At 33.8% G+C, this 19,655-nt stretch overlaps 2 protein-coding genes across 2 annotated transcripts; one reads left to right on the forward strand and one right to left on the reverse strand.

The window, feature by feature from the left end:
* Positions 1 to 1,181: 1,181 nt before the first annotated feature.
* On the forward strand, positions 1,182 to 10,537 carry tapbpl (TAP binding protein like). The gene is made up of 9 exons (XM_056475409.1): positions 1,182 to 1,412; positions 1,636 to 1,848; positions 1,948 to 2,226; positions 3,308 to 3,508; positions 3,580 to 3,747; positions 5,907 to 6,010; positions 6,407 to 6,635; positions 9,222 to 9,296; positions 10,267 to 10,537. The coding sequence occupies exons 1-9, from the start codon at positions 1,376 to 1,378 to the stop codon at positions 10,272 to 10,274; spliced, it is 1,314 nt and encodes a 437-aa protein (XP_056331384.1). The 5' UTR covers positions 1,182 to 1,375; the 3' UTR covers positions 10,275 to 10,537.
* Positions 10,538 to 12,239: 1,702 nt separating this feature from the next.
* Positions 12,240 to 19,178, reverse strand: vamp1b (vesicle associated membrane protein 1b). Its single transcript, XM_056475410.1, has 5 exons — positions 18,675 to 19,178; positions 17,863 to 17,989; positions 17,435 to 17,593; positions 13,879 to 13,930; positions 12,240 to 12,615 (listed from the first exon to the last, which is right to left on the reverse strand). Coding segments are annotated over exons 1-5 (357 nt in total). The 5' UTR covers positions 18,677 to 19,178; the 3' UTR covers positions 12,240 to 12,598.
* Between the last annotated feature and the right edge of the window lie 477 nt (positions 19,179 to 19,655).

Below are 19,655 nucleotides of genomic sequence, written 5' to 3' on the forward strand. Positions count from 1 at the left end.
CATGCAAATAAGCAACTAGTTGTGCAACAGTGGGAATTATTCGCTATACTATAGTGTTACAAAATCTTTTTTTTTTTTTGAGCTTTCTATTCAGTGAATTATTTCAGCATTAAGAGTTGTTTTTAAGATTAATATTAGTAATGTTTTTGAGCACCAATTCATCATATCAGAATTTCTGAAGAATCCTTTTATCATTTACATTTACCAGTTTACTTTTACTTGTAATGAATTTGAGTATAATATATATGAAAAAACATACCATGTGCATATTTTTATGGTTTTATTCATCATTTATTATCAGTTAATTAAACAAATCCAGAGTGTCTTCATGGTCTCACATTCACATGTTTTCATTTGGTAAACTGATACATGTCACAAAATCTAGAGCAAGTAGAAAAACACAAACTGAATATATATAGACACACATTAGACAGAAGAGGCAAATTAAAGACTAATCTTCTTACATTTTAATATGCAAACACACCCTTTTCTTTGACTCATTTTTGTTTCCCAGGCTTTAGGTGTGTTTGTGTATAATTATACAAGCCCGGGTGTCTCTATCTCATTCTGTGTTTGGTCTTCAACCCTGCGGGAACTTGCTGGATTTTAGCCTCATAACTGCTGATTCTCTCGGATTTCTGCTATAGTGATGTGGTGGTGCTCTCCAGTAACACACAATATAAATATGATGCTGCATCTGACAAGTTGCCAAACTGGTTTCTGATGTTTTCTGAGAAACTTGTAGGTCAAATACTATAACCCTAAGCTTGACAACAACAAACTAGTCCTGGTTTCATATGGGTATTCTGCTGCAACTTTACAAAATGAACATGGTGCAGAAAGTATTTATACAAAATGACAATTTATGAAATAATATGAAGATAAAACTGCATATTAGACAACTGAAGAATGACTGGCCCCTTTATTAAGATTTTTGACATTGTTTTAAGATATGTAAATGTTTAAATGGTACTACACTGCAGATTTGTAATACATTGTGACGTACAGTGGTTTGTGTGTTGTACGCTACAGCAGGATCACTGGATTCTTTAACAACAGTTTGATTTGGGAGAAAACAAACACACAAATTAAATCAAAATTAAAATTTATAACTAACAAAAAACACCCCCATTTATATCGTGACAAAACAATACTCACTTTTATTTTGAATCCGCCAATGAGGAAGAACGACGATCAAAAGTGAAAGTGCAGGCTATCAGCAACTTCTGAAAGCATCTCTGTTCGGTATCGACGTTGGCATACCGAGAGCCGCTTCATGTCTCTGAATAAAATTCCTGTTTGTTTAGTTAGTATATGCAGATAGTAAGTGACATCCAGCAACACTGGTAGTTGTCTTGTCAGCAGCTGCTCGGTGATGTTAACGCTCCTCGTCTTCCTATCGTTGGTTTATGGTGAGCTGTTGATATTTATTCGCGTGTTCCTGTATTGTTTTCGGTCGGTCTGCTACTATATGTACATTGCTAGATTTAATATAAAATAATATAGAATTAACTTACTGTTTTACGTACTTAAAAGGATATTATTAGATTTGCTTTCGGTTTTATTTTCAATAGTCTGACTTTGGTAGCTTTGGCTCCTCCTGCTGTTGTGGTGAACGTACTACTATCGTCACAGGGCTGGATGGTGCTGATGTGGTTTTGTCCTGCTCTCTGATCGAGGAAGGAGGCGGGATGGGGGGCATGATGGGCGGGGCGATGTTCAAGCGCACTCCTGCCACTCTGGTCTTCAGGGATCTTGTTGGGAATGAAGGTCTGTCACCAGAGCTTGTGACCCCCTACAACCCTCCTGAGACCCCTAATCCTGAGGATCTAATCTTTGAGTTGATGTGTAGGTGCTCTGTAAAGTCAACAATTTCATATGTGTCAGTTAGAAATGTATGTTTTCATTTGTTAATAAAAATGATTACAATGATTTCTAACCCCACAGTACCATCCATTCAGATCCCCAACGCAGACTTGCTTCTTCACGCTGACTGTAATGAACAGGAAGTGGTTTGTGAGATCAGCCGTTACGTTCCTCGTGGTGCTGATATGGATTCCCTACCAGCTCATTTTATTGGCTCAATTCAGCTGGAAGGTGGAGGCATCAGTCTCACTCTGGTGCTACAGACCCTCCACAGCGAGACCACACAATCTGACGCGCAACCACTTATGCAGAGTAAACTGAATCTGCCTCTCAGCCAATCAGCAACATTGCTGACAGAAGGTAATTTTGTAATATGCTAATTGGTACGTAAAGGCTTGCATTTTCGTTTAAAAAGACTATAAGATGTCTTTCATTTGTTTGAGTGTGTAAAAGGGGCAGATCCTGAGCAAAAACATTGCCACCTCATCTAATAATCCTAGTATTGATAACCCAGTATATTAAATATATATGTCCCAAACCGATTTACAACAGGGGCGCATCATTGTAAAGACATAAAAATACCATATATCCGTATATATAATGAAATCAAATCTTGTCTATTAAAGTTCAGTCTGAACAAATGACTCCAATATATATAGGCCTAGTTGACCTAATTAACATAGTTAAAACTTTAAATGTCACTTTAAGCTGTATAGAAGTGTCTTGAAAAATATCTAGTTAAATATTATTTACTGTCATCATGGCAAAGATAAAATAAATCAGTTATTAGAAATGAGTTATTAAAACTATTATGTTTAGAAATGTGTTGAAAAAATTTTGGAAAAAAAATAAACGGGGCTAATAATTCTGACTTCAACTGTATATATACAGTTATATATAACTATACAGTTAACTGCATATATATATATATATATATATATATATATATATATATATATATATATATATATATATATATATATATATATATATATATATATATATATATATATATATAAAACATTATGGCAGTACCCAGTCTGTCTTGTAGTTTCTACTACTCTGAAAAGCCAAAGTGGTCTGACTGCCCAGCTGACCAATTGGTCAGACCCCTCAAGTCTGTGTTGGAAATGTTAGTATGTGTTAACTGTTGGTACTGTTACTGTTAACACAGTTTCAATCAAAATCAGCACAAATATTCCCTTTGTCAGATGTTGGTGGAGATTTCATTTGATAGATTACGCTTGATGAAAATTTCTCTCTCTTGGTAAATGCCCCATTCCAATGTTTCAGATGTCTTTAGCATCTTGACCAAAAAGTGTTGCAAGTCTGAGGTATCAATCACTTCAAAAGTTGTTGGAGAAGTACAAAGTATATAAACAATTATTTTTTGTGTGTTTTGTGTACTAATTGTCCCCATCCCATTCTCTTTCCTCTGTAGTTGTGTTTGTGGTGTTCTCTCGTGTACCATCCATTGTGGCATCAATAGGGGGTGATGTGATGTTGGACTGTGGCTTTAGACAAAAAGAGTCAGTCCCTGGGCAGGATGTGGCACTGGAGTGGCGTCTACAACACAGAGGAAATGGCCGTAAAATTCTTGATATGAAAGCAAAGGAGATGGAGACAGAAATAGGATCAGATGGTGAGAATTATTCTGTAAATAAAGGTGAATCTTGTTTGGATGTTAAAAGTCAATATTATTGTACACTCCAGTATTTGTGGACCGGGAAAACACCAGCACTGAAGCAGATCTTCTGGTGAGGGATGGAAATGCGTCTCTGACTCTCAGGACGTTGCAGGTCTCAGATGAAGGCACATACATCTGCACTGTCGGCTCTGGAGATTTTCAGACTCAACAGATTGTGCAGCTTCATATCACACGTGAGACTTTCATTCTAATCTAACCCTCTCTGAGATTAATTTTATCATCTACAGTATATAAAGAGGTTTCCAATGCTCATTTCTTTTTAAATGCACTTATAATCTCTCATTCATTTCATTTGTTGGCCAACAGTTTGCTTTTGTGAGGATGTGTTCTGTTTCAATTTTAAAGCAGTCTGTAGTTTAAATGATACCATACATCCTAAACACACACAATTAATATTTTTGCAAATAATTCTGCTTTATTTGCATAAACATTCCTTGTCTCTTTTTTTATCATGTCTACATGGTACATTGATTGTAAAATTATGGTATTTGATTTTTCAAACACTTGTGTTGAAAATAATATGAGATGCCAGAAAAAAATATTCAGTATGTTTTCAAGCTAACGCAAAGTTACTCAGGGCAACACAAACAATTTTTTCTTGTTAGGGAACACAAATGAATTATTTCTGTCATATTTAATCTCATTATCTATTTTTTTTACCATCACTTAGTGAAGTTTATTTATAAAATAATTTCGAGATTGTGTTTATGATTGACCACAGCTGGTCCAGCATTAGCTAACACATGATTTAACAATCAGATGAATCCTAACATGCTATAAATAACCAGTTTCTTACCTTAATTATCTTTGGCTTAGGCTCTCTCCTGAGACAGCATACCAAACACGCTTTATTATCAATCATCTGCTAAGTGTGACCTTTTAAAGCTATGGTAAAACACACACTGTTAACAATTTGTGTAAATTACAAAGTATTTAACTGTAATATGAACTGTATTATACTTTAGGACAGTTATGCAGTATGTTACTGTATTTTAAAGTTGAAAATGACTGTTACAGTAAAGGTATATGATATTGTACACACATATACAGCAAGATAAATGGCGCTGTACTTGTAAAAACAGTATTTTTGCTCTAATTGATTTACAGTAAGTTACTGGTGAACTGCTACGAAGACCTTGTAATAAACTGGCAGTATATTTTCTGTTCGTTTATTACTTATTTTCCTGTATATTTCTTCTTATACATTATATTATTTTAAACTACTAAAATATCAATAAAAGTCACTTTGTTAAACCGTAGAGTTAAATTTTCAACATCAATAGTGGACAGAGCAGAGATCAACATCCCATTATGCAATTCACATTATAAATAAGCAGAAAACACTGGGGAATCTCAAAATACGGAAACTGTTAATGAACAGATATTTTTTACAGTGTAGATTCTACAGGATATTGTTAACACACTAAAAGAAAAATAAAATGTTCGAAAATATGCAAAATATATATGAAGAGTTCAGATGCAAAAACCTCTAAGTGTGCCATCTGAAAATTTCTCCTAAAATTATTCAGGCTACCATGCATAAGTTGAGTAATTTCCCTTTTATGTCAATTAATATGTTATTTTATTGCCAAATTAGCGAACATGAATACAGGAGTCTCTGAAAAATGCTAATTTTAGAAGGAAATTTCAGACAGACGACACTTTTTTTTTTTTATCTGAACTCTTCATGTACATTTTCTTGGAGTTTTTGTCATGTTTCTAATCGAAATATCTAAACATTCTTAAATCAAAAGCATAGTAAAAAATGGATTTGTTTTAGAAAAAACAAGTCAATATATAAAGGTTTTTTTCTTAAAACAAGCAAAATAATCTGCCAGTGAAGTAAGCCAAATAAACTTGTTGTTAGATTATTTTACTTATACCCCTGTCAGATTATATTGTTTTTAATAAGAAACTCACTTAATTTTTTACTTGTTTTTTCTAATAACAAGACCATTTTATGTCTAGAAAATGCTCTTTGATTTGAGAATTTTTTGATATTTGGACTAGAAACAAGAAAAAATGTATAATTTTTGCCGTGTGATTATCACACTTTTAAAGGTAATTCATACTATATTTGCATTGGATATTTATAGTTTATTGCTGAGCTGAGTCAAGGATAAAATAATCAAATCATATATAAAGAAGCAAAAGTAAAAGACAATAAACAAACAAATGAGTTTTAATACAAATCCACATGTAGAATGAAAAAAATAATCTTTAAAAAGTGCTCATGTCTGAAATACACTGCTTGTATTCAAATCCTTACATTATAGAGTGATAATTAGTCAAAGATTCTGTTTGATATCACATGCTTTCTTTTTTTACACAGAACCGCCTCGCATCACACTTTCTGAGGAGAAGCTGACATTTCCAAATAGGACACCTCAGAGACTTAGCTGCCATTGTCATCGCTACTATCCTTTGGATGTGCAGGTTAGCTACATTCAATTCATCTTTATTTGTATAGCGTTTTTACAATGTAGATTGTGTCAAAGCAGCTTAACATAGAATATTATAGTAGACTGAAACAGTGTCAGTCCAATTTTCAGAGTTTAAGTTCAGTTTAGTTTAGTGTGGTTTAATTTTCACTGCTGAAAGTCCAAACACTGAAGAGCAAATCCATCCACAAAAACTGGAAAGCACGTAATGTCTGCTAAATTCATAATGGGTCAACTTAGAATTATAAGGTTCAATCTGACAGCTACGTGTCACAGCAGACTACATATGAAATCAACCTGACAAGTCCAAAACCACATTGTGGACTTGTTGAGTTTGTTTGAACTGTGCTTTAGTTTTGTATCCTGACTTGTCTGTGCTGCTGCCCTGCAGGTGGAGTGGTTTTCTCAGGCTCCGTCTACAGAAGAGTCTGTCTCGTTGTCTAAAGACTCCTCGCTCTCCAGTCATCGGCAGCACAGTGATGGAACATTTTCTGTTTCTTCTCACCTCACCCTGATACCAGACAAACACCCACCGGGGACGGTTGTCACCTGTAGGGTCTCACATCCCGCACTAGAAACTGCAACGGATGCCACTCTCACTGTGGAAGAACCTGAGCCAGGTAAGATGTATTTTTAGTTTTTCTCGAATGTTTTGGCTCTTTTGGTCTTGGCTCACTTTTTTAAAATTGAACAATAAGTTCAGATCCCTGAAGCAGTAGTTTCTTATTTTTACATGAAATACATGTGTTTTGGCACACATGCGCAAAAGAGTTAACACAACTCTCAACAATTACTAACCGCACAAATCTAAAAGCTTGTGGTTCTCTATCATACACCCACGGCAATAAGGCGAAAGATGTGTTTTGCATGATTTGTTGCTATTTTCAGACCAGCGCAACCGTAATTTTCACGTTTTCATGGAAATCCATTAGGGGCACTTTGTGGGCTCATGGGTGTGCCGGTCTGAAAAAGAGGCGCGTTGCTATTTTGAGGGAACTAAAATAGACTACGCCATTGACCATCTAAATGCAGGTGTAAAGTCCAGCGCATATGTGGGTTCAAACGCTTACACATTGCTTAATATACAAAGCATGTACAGCAATACACAAATATCTCACAAATGAAAAAAAGGGATTAAAGGATTAAAATGTTACAAAAATTATTAATTTCTACATAAATATAAAACCACTGCCTCCATACCTTCATCTCGGGGGGCTTTTTTCAGTTTATTCATGACAATTTGCATTTGGATAATGTTATTATTATTGGCAGTATTATGTATTATATGCTTATTTAGATTTGTTTTAATAAAACAAGTTTAGATTTGTCCACCTGTGGGGTTTTGGAAACGTCTGCATCACCATGTGGGGCATAAGAACAGGACGTGTGTTTGGATATGACCGTTTTTTTGACCACAGTTTGTTATTATTATTTATTTATTCGATTGCTTTAAATTAGAACTTAATTTAGAAATAGTTTTGAAACAAATCTTTGCACTTAAACAAAATTAATTATGTAGGCTAACGGATGTCTTCAGTGAAGTGCGTACAACACTATTTCCTTATCCACAAAAGTAAAGGAGTAAAAAGTAAAAGTAAAGTAAAGAGAAAGTAAAGAGGCCGAATCTTTGACTTTTCTCACTGGTGAAGTGTTCAGTTTTTCCACCATGTAAGTAGCAAATGTGCCATGGTGCAACTCAACTGACACTTAAAAGGGAATGAGTGTTGAGACTCTGATTGGTTTAATACACATTATGCTCAAAGCACACCCATAACTAATTAAGAGAATAAGCTCAACCCTGTTAGACCATGCACCAGGCCGCAAAGTATATTTTTCCATCCTTAAAAAAGCTAATATGGATTTGGACATGCCCTTATTGCTTTTGCGCCATGCACTTTAAACTTTGTGCCTAGATCATTAAAATAGAGTTCAATATCCTCCAAACATTCTTTCATTGTGTGAGACATCACATGCAAAGTGGCCCATTCATCTCTCAAAATCTGTCTGACATGCATGTATACACATGCATATCTAATGAAGAGCTCACAATGTCTGTTAAATTGACATTGGCCTACCTTTGCAACAAGTTACTGAATGCAATCAACCAGCTTTGTGTGTTGGTGTGTGTGTGTGTGTGTGTGTGTGTGTGTGTGTGTATTGGTGTGACCTTTTAAAGATTGGTGACGTCCTCATTTCTCAAAATGCTTATAAATCCCACAAGACGAGTTTAATCAGAGAGTAAAGCTGTACACAGTCTCCTGTGATGGTTGGGTTTAGGGGTAGGGTGGGGTGAGAACAATACAATATATGATTTGTGCTGCATAAAATGAATGGAAAACTATGTAATGTACCCACTTTTCATAAAAACAAACGTGTGTGTGTGTTTGTAGTTGTTAATTCGTTGTCAATTTCTTTTCTGGGTGTTATTTAATGTATAAATATGACATGTAAGGTTTTATATATATATATATATATATATATATATATATATATATATATATATATATATATATATATATATATATATATATATATATATATATATATATTAGCACCTGTGTAGTAATAACTGTTCTCAGCAAATCTTGTCATGGTGAGAAAACTTCTAAAAATTGTAATAGGTGTGGCTCACACAATGACAAAAACACTGTGGCAACATTTTTTTGGCATTGGCTTATTTCTTTACACATTAACTAACTTTCAAAACATTTTGTTCTGTGCCTGGTTTTTATAAACAAAGCCACTATGTAAAGACTTGCTATGTACTGTAAGTGTAGTTTCGGCAGCTAAAAGCTGAACAAGGGTTATTCAGTCTTACTTTTCGGACTCAAACCAGCCCACTATCCATTTTTCTAACTGAATTTCAACATTTTTAAATTTTTATTTATTATATTTTAAAATTATTATATTACAGTATATATTAAATGGGGGGATTATATGGCTAACATTTAAGCTTTTTGATGAACTTTTTAACACTAGTCTAACCACTATATGTTTCTGGCAACTGGTGTTCAGCAAGTGGTGAAGACTGAACTTACGAAATGTTAAAATGTGCCAAAGCCATTGAGGGAAAAACTATGTCACGAATGATATTTTCACAAATAGTAATAGCAAAAGTGCTTTGATAACTGTATGGTGATGACTTAATTTAGAAATTCATGAAACCTTTTCAAATGAAAGCTGATCAACTTTTTTTAATTGAACAGATACAGCTTTCTGGACAATCAGCTTGATGTTGCTGATATCAGTGGTGTTTTTGTATCAAGCGTTTAAAGGTGGAGGTGAGTTGCTTTTTTTTTTACACACAAACACATATTTCATTTATAAACGCATTCAGTGTATAAATGATAATGTACAACTAAATAAATGTATATAATATTAAGTATATAATTATAAATACTACTTTTAAAAAGTTTGAGGTCAATAATAATAATCAAAAGTGACAGTAAAGGCGTTTACACGATGAAAAGACTTTGTTTATAAATAACCCTGAAAAAGGCATTCTGGTTTCCACATAAAGACTGTTTGAAAATAACTAGAAACGTTCCTTGAGTACTGAATCAGCATTAGATTGATTTCCAGGGCATAATGTGACTAAAGACTGAACTGATTATTCTGAAAATTCAGTTTGTCATCACAGACATAAGGGTGACGCAGTGGTGCAGTAGGTAGTGCCGTCGCCTCACAGCAAGAAGTTTGCTGGTTCGAGCCTCGGCTGGGTCAGTTGGCATTTCTGTGTGGAGTTTGCATGTTCGCATGGGTTTCCTCCGGGTGCTCCTCTTTCCCACACAAGTCAAAAGACATGCGGTACATGTGAATTGGGAAGGCTAAATTGTCCGTTGTGAGTGTGTATGGATGTTTCCCAGAGATGGGTTGCAGCTGGAAGGGCATCCGCTGCATTAAACATGCTGTATAAGTTGGTGGTTCATTCTGCTGTGGCGACCCCAGATTTATAAAGGGACTAAGCCGAAAAGAAAATGAATGAATGAATCAAAGAAATAAAAGACTTTTTAAATAAATCAATATTACTTTACTTTTTTATTCTTTAATTTACTTGTTATTGACTTATAAAAATTACTTTAAATTGTTAGCAAAATGACTGTTTGGAAAAATTATAATGTAGTCTTGGTGCGTAAAAGTGGTAATAATCACAATAGTTATCATAATAATAGGCATACTGACCCCAAACTTTTTCAAGGTAGTGTTTAAAGCAATGCATGCTTTATGGATTTATTTTGTTTATTATTTCAGTGTTTTAAGGGAACAGCAGCAGCAACCTATTGAATGCGATCTTGGAAGGAACCATTTTCGTTATTTTCATTTGTATTTTTCTTCATCTGTCTTAACAATGGATGTATTTCCCTCAGTCATGACACATTTGTTTAAGTTTTCGGTTTTCTGTGTGGCTTATACTATAAAAGTAAAACAACAACTTAACAAAAGATGATTTTTGATTGTGGTGTAATGTATATGTGTTGTACATTTTTTTTGCTTTAGTGAAAGAAATAAAAAGAGAAACAGAGATGGGTTTGTTGAGGGTTTTATTCAGGGGCATATAAACATGCAGTTTATGCCATTAAAATCTTACAGTGGCTGATTTTACCCCTCTGTTAGCCTATATGCTCTTTCTTCATTCAGATTTATGCACATAATAAATAAACATCATAGTTACTTTGCCTTTGTTTACCTTACAAAACAAGAATAGACATATAGACGTTGTCCAACAACAAGACAGAATATAAAAGTCTGTGCTGAGAAAGGAACGTGAACCAACAGTAGTAAGGAATGTGAAAATCAACAGTTACATATTGCATGGCAGTATAGACTATTGTGTATGCGTTTCTGCATTGATTATCTGGCGATTTGTGTACATTTCAGTACATTTTGGCAGGATTGTAGCATTCATGTCTTGTTCCCAGATTAGGCGTTTTCACAGAACAGGTACTTGAGGTTTATTTTGTTCTTAACAGGCAGTTAATAGTAATAAATCAACAAGTCTAACAGTGGGATTGTTCCGCCATGCAAATCAGGGGACATCAAATTAACTTTAAACACCTTAAGCCTTCTATTGTACCCATTGTACCCTTTATTTAATTAAAAAAGTTGTGACGAAGAAAACTTTTTTTAGGTTCCCCAAATAAATTTTTGCGAAAAACGTTTTACAAAGTGTGAAAACTATTTCGAATTCAAAACAACCGTGTTTACAGTAAACTTTTTTCTTTTTTTTCACTTTTTTTTTTGTTTATGGTTGTTAAAGGATTTTATTGAAACCATTGATGCCAATAAACACTTAAAAATAAAGGTTCCAAAAGAGACAACTTTTCTTTAAAGAAACTAACAACAATTATTCTAAGAAGCACTTTTATTTCTAAATGACTAAGATCTGAAGATTCCTTTTCCACTACCAATAACTTTTATTTTTTCGAAAATGGAGAGGCTCTTTGGAGGTTAAAGGTTTCTCATGGAAACTATTAATAACAAAACAATAATGCCAATGCAACGGAAATGATCAAAATATCTATAGGGATATGCCAGGCTAAGTTTGTAAAACATCAGATGAAAAGGTTTTTTTTTTATTTGTTTTATTTGGCTAGAATTAAAGCAGTTTTACATTTTTTATAACCATTTTAAAGTCAAAATTATTAGCCTCCTTAAGCATTTTTTTTTCAATAGTCTACAGAACAAACCATCATTATACAATAACTTGCATAATTACCCTTACCTGCATAGTTAACCTCATTAACCTAGTTAAGCCTTTAAATGTCACTTTAAGCTGTATAGAAGTACCTTGAAAAATATCTAGTCAAATATTATTTACTGTCATCATGGCAAAGATAAAATAAATCAGTTAATAGAAATGAGTTATTAAAACTATTATGTTTAGAAATGTGTTGAAAAAAAATCTCTCTTTTAAACAATAATTGAGGAAAAAAATAAACAAGGGGGGCTAATAATTCTGGGGGGCTAATAATTCTGACTTTAACTGTGTGTGTGTATATATATATATATATATATATATATATATATATATATATATATATATATATATATATATATATATATATATACATATATACATACATACACACACACACATACATATACAGTTTATATTTATATATATATATATATATATATATATATATATATATATATATATATATATATATAAATATATATATACACATACATATAAATAAATATTTATATACATACATAAATACAGTATATATATATAAAAAGCTGTTTTTGTTGATTAACTGATTGCTGCCTTTGAATGGTATTGTATGCTTCTCCAAAGAAAATGTTCTCTTTTTTTCCTTAGCCTCTCCCACTTATTCTTAGTCTATTTTTCTTACTCTCTCATTCGCTTTGTGCATTCGTGTATGAACATCTGCATGTAAATAATGCAGGAGATTTTGAGAGGGAGGGCGGATGTAGATAGAGAGCATGTGAAGTGTTCTCATTCTGGATATCAACATTCTACTGTGCAAAATGACTAAATGAGAGAGACTGAGATTGAAGAGAGGAGGATCTGGGAACTACTGGAGGTGGAGCACACGACTGTTCACTCGTCATCCGTTCAAGAGAAGAAATACACTAGACGTGGGAAGATAAAGTAAAAGGTGGTCAACACCCGCCAGCAAAATGTCTTTGTCAGTTCAGTTTTATTTCACCTCATAACACACTGCCAGCACACCTGTCCTTGATGTATAATTTACTGTAATGTGTGTGTTGGTGAATTATTGAGTGTGTGCAGAGCTTGTCAGTAAATACACAATAACATATAAATACAGAAATATAATACAAAGTTAAAGAATGGTCACACTTTATTTTCACAGTTCACGCTATTGACAAAGCATTAACTAAGACTTTTAGCTTAATAAACCACTAATTAGCTGTTTATTAGTAGTCAGCAAGGTTGTAGTTGGGTTTATGTATTGGGTATGATTATGGATGTAAAAGAAGATCATACTTTATAAGCGCTAATAAACAGTTAATATCTTAATAATAGGCAGGTAATAAGTAGGTCCACACAGAATCTGCACACGCAGAAATCTGCAGATATCCACAGATTTTCAGCCCATCATTGACTCTATTTACTTGTGTAAATGTGTGTAAATTTATATTTACTCAATTTTTAAATTGAATTTTAGTAATATTATTGACTAATATGAAAATGTTATTTACAATACAGTTTGTAAATCATATTTTCTGTCTTTTAATAGATATATTAATATGATATACTTGCTTTGTTTACCAAATAAGTGGATCTAATTGGATTTGCATTGTAAAGATTAAATAAAAGGTAAAAATTTTTATGTTTATTTCATATATTACGTTTTTAGTTACGATACTGCCAAGATCATTCCAAATAAATCCACGGGTTTTTACAAAATTCTCTGCAGCAAAAAATATCCGCAGATTCTGTCTGGCCCTAGTAATAAGCTAGTAGTGAATGGTGTGAATTGTTACCTTAACTAAAAAGTTACTGCATTAAAATGCGGAATCCCATTATTTTAAGTCACAATTCACACCATTAACAAACCATTAACTAGGAATTTTAACTCAATAAATTACTAATTAGTTGATTATAATAGTTAGTAAGGTAGCAGTTGGTTTAGTTATTTTGTAGGATTAGGGGTGTAGGATAAGGTCATACTTTATAACTATCATAATTTATAACTAATTCTGAGTGTGCCTCACACAGGTGAGTGGGCTTGACAAACCACCTGTGGAAAACACAGGACACTTGAGGACATTATAATATAACTGACATCTAGTGTAATAAAGCAATACTGATAATATATGTTATAATTAGCCCATGCTTCAAATGAACAGCTGACATTATTCACAACTCACAGAAAATGATTCCAACGAAAAGGACTCCGATGACCCCCATAATAATCATCATCTAAGACAAAAATCAAAATAACACATTAGCACTGTTTAAAAAATGCAATCTTCCACATAGTTCATTCAGGTTACCCCAACACAAATCAATTAAGTTACCTTAATCGTTTTTACAAATTGAAAGGGTCACGAAACACCAAAACAGTCGTATATATGTCCCACATTGCTAAAAATACTATTAGGACACATATATTTCACAAAAAGGTAAAAATTGGTTGTTTTGCGTTATTTCGAGCAAATTCGTTCCTCCGATTTAAAAAGAAATTTTGAAGCTATGTCACGGCCATGATATTCTTGTGTAAATTCCAGCGTGTAGACTGGATGTCTGTATCAACGAGTACAACGTGACGTCTTTGAGCTTTCAGCATTAATTCATGAGAAAGACTTGGTTTGAACCAATCAAAGCGCTCTACTGTGAATGAGGTGCAACAGGTTTTTACCTGTTACAGTGTTCAGACAGCAAAGAGATGCCAGGTTGTGTTGCCAACTGTAATTAAAACAAGTGGAAGAAGAAGAATTGTTCGGAGACATGGGTCATCAGTGTTGCATTTATAAATGTGCCGCAGCTAAGAGTTTGTTTCCATTTCCCTGCTATGAGAGCGCAGCTGGATTACAGGAGTCTGCTAACACGTGGCAGAAATATGATTTTAATGAAAATTTTTTACCCGAGAGCTTTTCGTATCTGGAAATCTAGATTTGCCACTCCCCTCCTTCTAAAAAAGACGCGGCTCCAGTTTGTGTTGATTGTTCTGTGCTTTGTTTATGTTTATTCAGATGGCAAAGTTAGTTTGTGTCTTCAACAGTACTCTTTCAGTTTTTAAAAGCATATCTGATTTAGTTACTAAGTTTACAGTTTGTTAATATCACTACAATATTATGGACAGAAAGATCTGCTGTAAATGCTGCTCTACGAATGTAAATACCTTAATCAAATTATTTCCGTCGTGTAGGATTTTCGCCACATTTTGTGACAGGATAGTCTATACACACACAGCTGTTTCTACTGAGAATTGCGAAGTTTTTTTTCTCCCATACGGTGTGCGATATCAAATTCTATTACAACTACACTCTTCCAGCAGTTCCTCGCATTCAATGTCTCGTTTGTCACAGAGGGCATGCATGAAATATTTCTGAATGAAAGTGAAAGTGCCAAACTGCAGTTAAAGTTGACAAATTAAGAATGAAACCCCAGAAATTACATGAAATTCCAGAGGAAATGTGGATAGCGTAGTGTTGAATTATGTGCAATAACATATAAAAACGGTATCATGAAAGTGAACATTCAAAATGCAACTCGTGTAAACACTTTAATCATATTATTTTCTTATTCACATTAAGGCAAATAATTCCATTACTGATGTCCATGTAAACGTCGTCACTGTCTATCTTTGCATCTGTGTTGCCGGTGTGAAAATTAGCTGTAGTTCACATAATGAAACTCCCCTTTTCATGCAAACCCTTCCCTCTTTTACCACTCAACATTCCCACCTAAACAAAGCTGGACTTGCCCACTTTCCTGACTTTTTTCAAACTAGAGGTGTGAAAATACCCTGCTGAGACAGGGGAGTTTCATGGCCCTTTAAGTGGACTGAACATAAAATAATTACGTTGTCTCAGAAAATCCCAAGAATTTTGTTGTTTTAGCTCATTTTAGATAAGCAGTTTGAACAAGCAGCAAAATCATTTTTAGTAAGAATAAAAATGCCACATAAATCATCACTCAGTCTACATTACAAGGAAGACAGCAGAACAAATACAAAGATCCTGATTTGAAAGAGTCGTAAGAAAAATAAAAATCTTTCAGTGAACAAAAAATGGTAATGCTTTAAAATAATGGCCCAAGTTACTTTATTTACTAATATGAACAAACGACAGAAAATATACATTACAGCATTTATACATATTTTTTAATGTTGGTTAATGAAAATAAAGTTGTTCATTGTTAGTTCTTGGTTACTCACAGTGCATTAACTAATGTTAACAAGCACAACTTTAAAAATGCACTAGTAAATGATGAACTATGATTAATAAATGCTGCACAAGATTGTTCATGTTAGTAAATACATTAACTAATGGACCATTATTTTAAAGTGTTACCGAAAAAAAATAGGTTTTAAGGAGTTCGATCATTCTGAAATCTCTCTGGCAAAAATAATAAGCCAAACTTTTAATAAATGTAGGCATGTAAAGGCTGTAAAAACAGAATTCCAGCGACGCAGGATGTGCAGAATTTTTAAGTGCATTTATGAAGAAGTGCTTGTGCATACTATCCAAACAATAAATGTGTTCTGTCTGAACATTTGTTTGACAGATTACACTGCTTTTTTTAATCTTATAATTCATCTTTAAAAAAGAAAAACAACAAAACAGTGTTGATCCTTAAATACGGTCTTATAACACATATATGTTAAAAAAAAACACATGCCATTTAGTAACAAAAGTCATATTGGTATTCTCATATTAAGTAGTTCAGACAGTATACAAAGAGCAGTACTGGTATTTTTCATTCCTCTCTATCTATTAGAAAAACCCAGAGGCTCCAACTGACACAACTGAACTAATGAACACTAGCAGCTGTACTAAACAAATTCACTGAGCATACATAAGCAGTGGGCACTGACCTATTTTCTGCATCTTATATCATTCATGCAATATGAAGCTCGGAGAACATCCATCAGTCATATTTAGTTTATTTTATACTGTAGAATTTGTTAATAATGATAAATTATTCAAAAAAAAATTTGTGTAAATTTCCTCCGAGTCCTCCAGTTTCCCCCACAGTCCAAAGACATGCGCTTCAGGTGAATTGGGTAGGCTAAATTGTTCGTAATGTATGTGTGTGAATGAGTGTGTATGGATGTTTCCCAGTAATGGGTTGCAGCTGGAAGGGCATTCACTGTGTAAAACATATGCTGGAGAAGTTGGCGGTTCATTCCGCTGTGGCGACCCCTGATTAATAAAGGGACTAAGCTGAACAGAAAAGAAAATGAATGAATGAATAAATAAGTTCATCATGAATGAGTACTCCACTCACAGATCTCTCTTTTAAATTGTGTGTAGACATTTGATTAATCATAAAAGATTAACAAAATTAGTACCAAAGGCAAAAATGTGAACTAATCTGTCAAAGGAATCTTAAGATTACAGTCCAAAATGTTAAGGGAATCTATTAAAATAAATTTTAATGAACAGGAAAAAAAAATAAAAATCAGGAAAAACATAGAACATAAAATTTAATTGAAATATTGTAGTTTGTAATTTTGTTAAAAAATTTTGCAATAACTCATTTGAATATAAATGTATTGTCTTTCTATTCCTAAAGATGTTCGGCGACCAAACTTTTATTTAATGTATAGAACTAATTAATAAACCTGTTTTGTTTAAATACCCCAAAATTATTGGCTATTTTCACTGAAATTGCTGTGCACTGTATACAACGGACAATTATTCATTTTATCTATTATATTTAAATATTGTGTGCACAACTATTGTGTTGTAGTCTCACCTTGCAGTTCTTCCACCAGTACTTGTTCTTGAGTTTGGCAGCACAGCTTTCGAATTGTGAAGCCCCAGCCTGTAGAGCATCTGCTCTGTCGTCCAGCTCCGACAGCTTCTGGTCTCTCTCCAGCACTTTATCCACATTCACACGCATGATATCCACCACCTCTCACGATCGCACAAACACACCAAGCAAGAAAGAACCACATTGAACAGAGTTGCAAAAGTAATGAACTCTCTTTTGTTTACACAAAATGATTATGCATTATTTTGTGTTATTTAACACAAAGAGCCTAAAAATATTAGTAGCTAAAAAGTGCAACTGTGAAACATCGTTTGAACCTTTATTTATTTAATGAGAGTGTATATTTTGTCCTCTGCTTGTTTAATGCTCTAATTGTTTTATCCATAAAGTCTGACCATGCAAACTCTCACCTCCTCCACTTGTGCTTGTGTTTGCTGTAATCTGCGGTTGCTGGTGGTGTTTGGAGGGGGAGCAGGAGCACCAGCTCCTCCAGGGCCACCTGGAGCACCTGCCGGATTGGCATCATCCGCAGCAGACCTGAAAAAGAATCAGGACACACATTCTTAAGTGAATTTGCTAACTGCACAGCAAAAAGTGGTAACCTGCTATTGTTGCTTTAAAGGGCAATTATTACCCGAATAAATCCATAACATTAGTTTTGCTGATAAAAATGTGTGAATTTTGGCTCAGTGATAAAATTGGATAAAATTTTATTTTGTGTTAATCATTCTTTTAATCTAAATTACTTGTCAGCGGATGTATTTTCATTGCTCAAAATAGCAATTTAGTTATACAGTGTATTTTAAACTGACAAAGCATTTATAAAAACAGAAACATTATTTATAATTATTATTCATAAAATCTATATAAAGGATTCCAACAATGTATTGCATAATATTTATATGTAGATATATAAATTATATTCTTATGTATATAACCATGGAGGTTTAGTGGAGCTAAGCTAAGCAATACTCCACAAGACAAGCTAAACTAAACACACTACGGTGTAAATATAATCCAGTATAATAAATGTGAGATACTTTCTTGTGAAATTTGTTAGAAAGTGTTTGCAAATAACTGTAAATTTGTAATAGCAGTAATAATAATAATAATAATAATTATAATAATAATAATAGAAAAACAATAATAATATTAACACAGGACAACACATTTGGAATACAAATAGTATTTAGTAATAGCCTACAACAAATAGCCTACTTACATCTTTCTCTCAGCTGTTTCGGAGTGTCTCACTCAAGAAGAATCGAGAGATGGTAAAATGCCAAATTAAAACAGTTACGTACAGGCAGAAACAGTCGGAAGCGAGTGACTGAAAATTGGAAGCGAGTGACTGAAAAAACACAGTTCAAGCGAGCTGCTGCTTTTGCGGGATCCCCATCAGTGCATGTGGCGATTTGTCGCAGCGCGCGCCGGATAGTGAGAGCGGTCGCGTGCTCGGACGCACGAGCGCATGTATTATTGTTGAATTCAGCCTTAAGCAAACTCCGGTAACGGATTTTTTTTTTAAATGAGCAAAAAAATTGTTAAACGTTCAAAAAATGAATGTAAATTAGGAAACCATCACTGTGTACTTCAAACATCCGTTGGCTAGGCTGTTCTGCTCTCGGATGTGTTGGTTTGTAGGTTAGTGCAGTAGATGCGTTCCTGCACTGCGTCGCTCCTGAAGCTGAACTCATGAGGACGATGATGCGCAGCATGTTTCCACAGCCCCATCCTTTCTCTCTCGCTCTCTCTATACTGCGACACATTAGTGAATTGAGAGTGCTGAGTCGGCTTGTTCTTTCCAAAGGGACTTTCCTTTTAAGTGAAAATGGTTCATACGTATAATTAACATTATAGGGCAGTATTTTCACAAATTTTGCCGCATAGCATTTAAGAACGAGCTGAAGCAAATCTGAAATAATACAAAATAATAATAATAATAATAATTGTTAAGTGGTTTGTTGAGTGGCAACAGTGTGTGAATATAGCCTGCCTTTAATGATAAAAATTAATAATGTCAACGATTAAGAAGATTATAAAGGTGTTTTAGGATGCACAAATGAATACTAGTGAATGGCAACAGCCTGAGGTATCAAGACAATTGTGCTGCCCATTACATTACAAACCACAAATTGTTCAGCAGGATAGCGCTCATTCTCATACTTCAGCCTCCACATCAAAGTTCCTGAAAGCAAAGAAG

This window comes from Danio aesculapii, chromosome 16, assembly GCF_903798145.1.
Source record: "Danio aesculapii chromosome 16, fDanAes4.1, whole genome shotgun sequence".
Classification (NCBI taxonomy): Eukaryota; Metazoa; Chordata; class Actinopteri; order Cypriniformes; family Danionidae; genus Danio; species Danio aesculapii.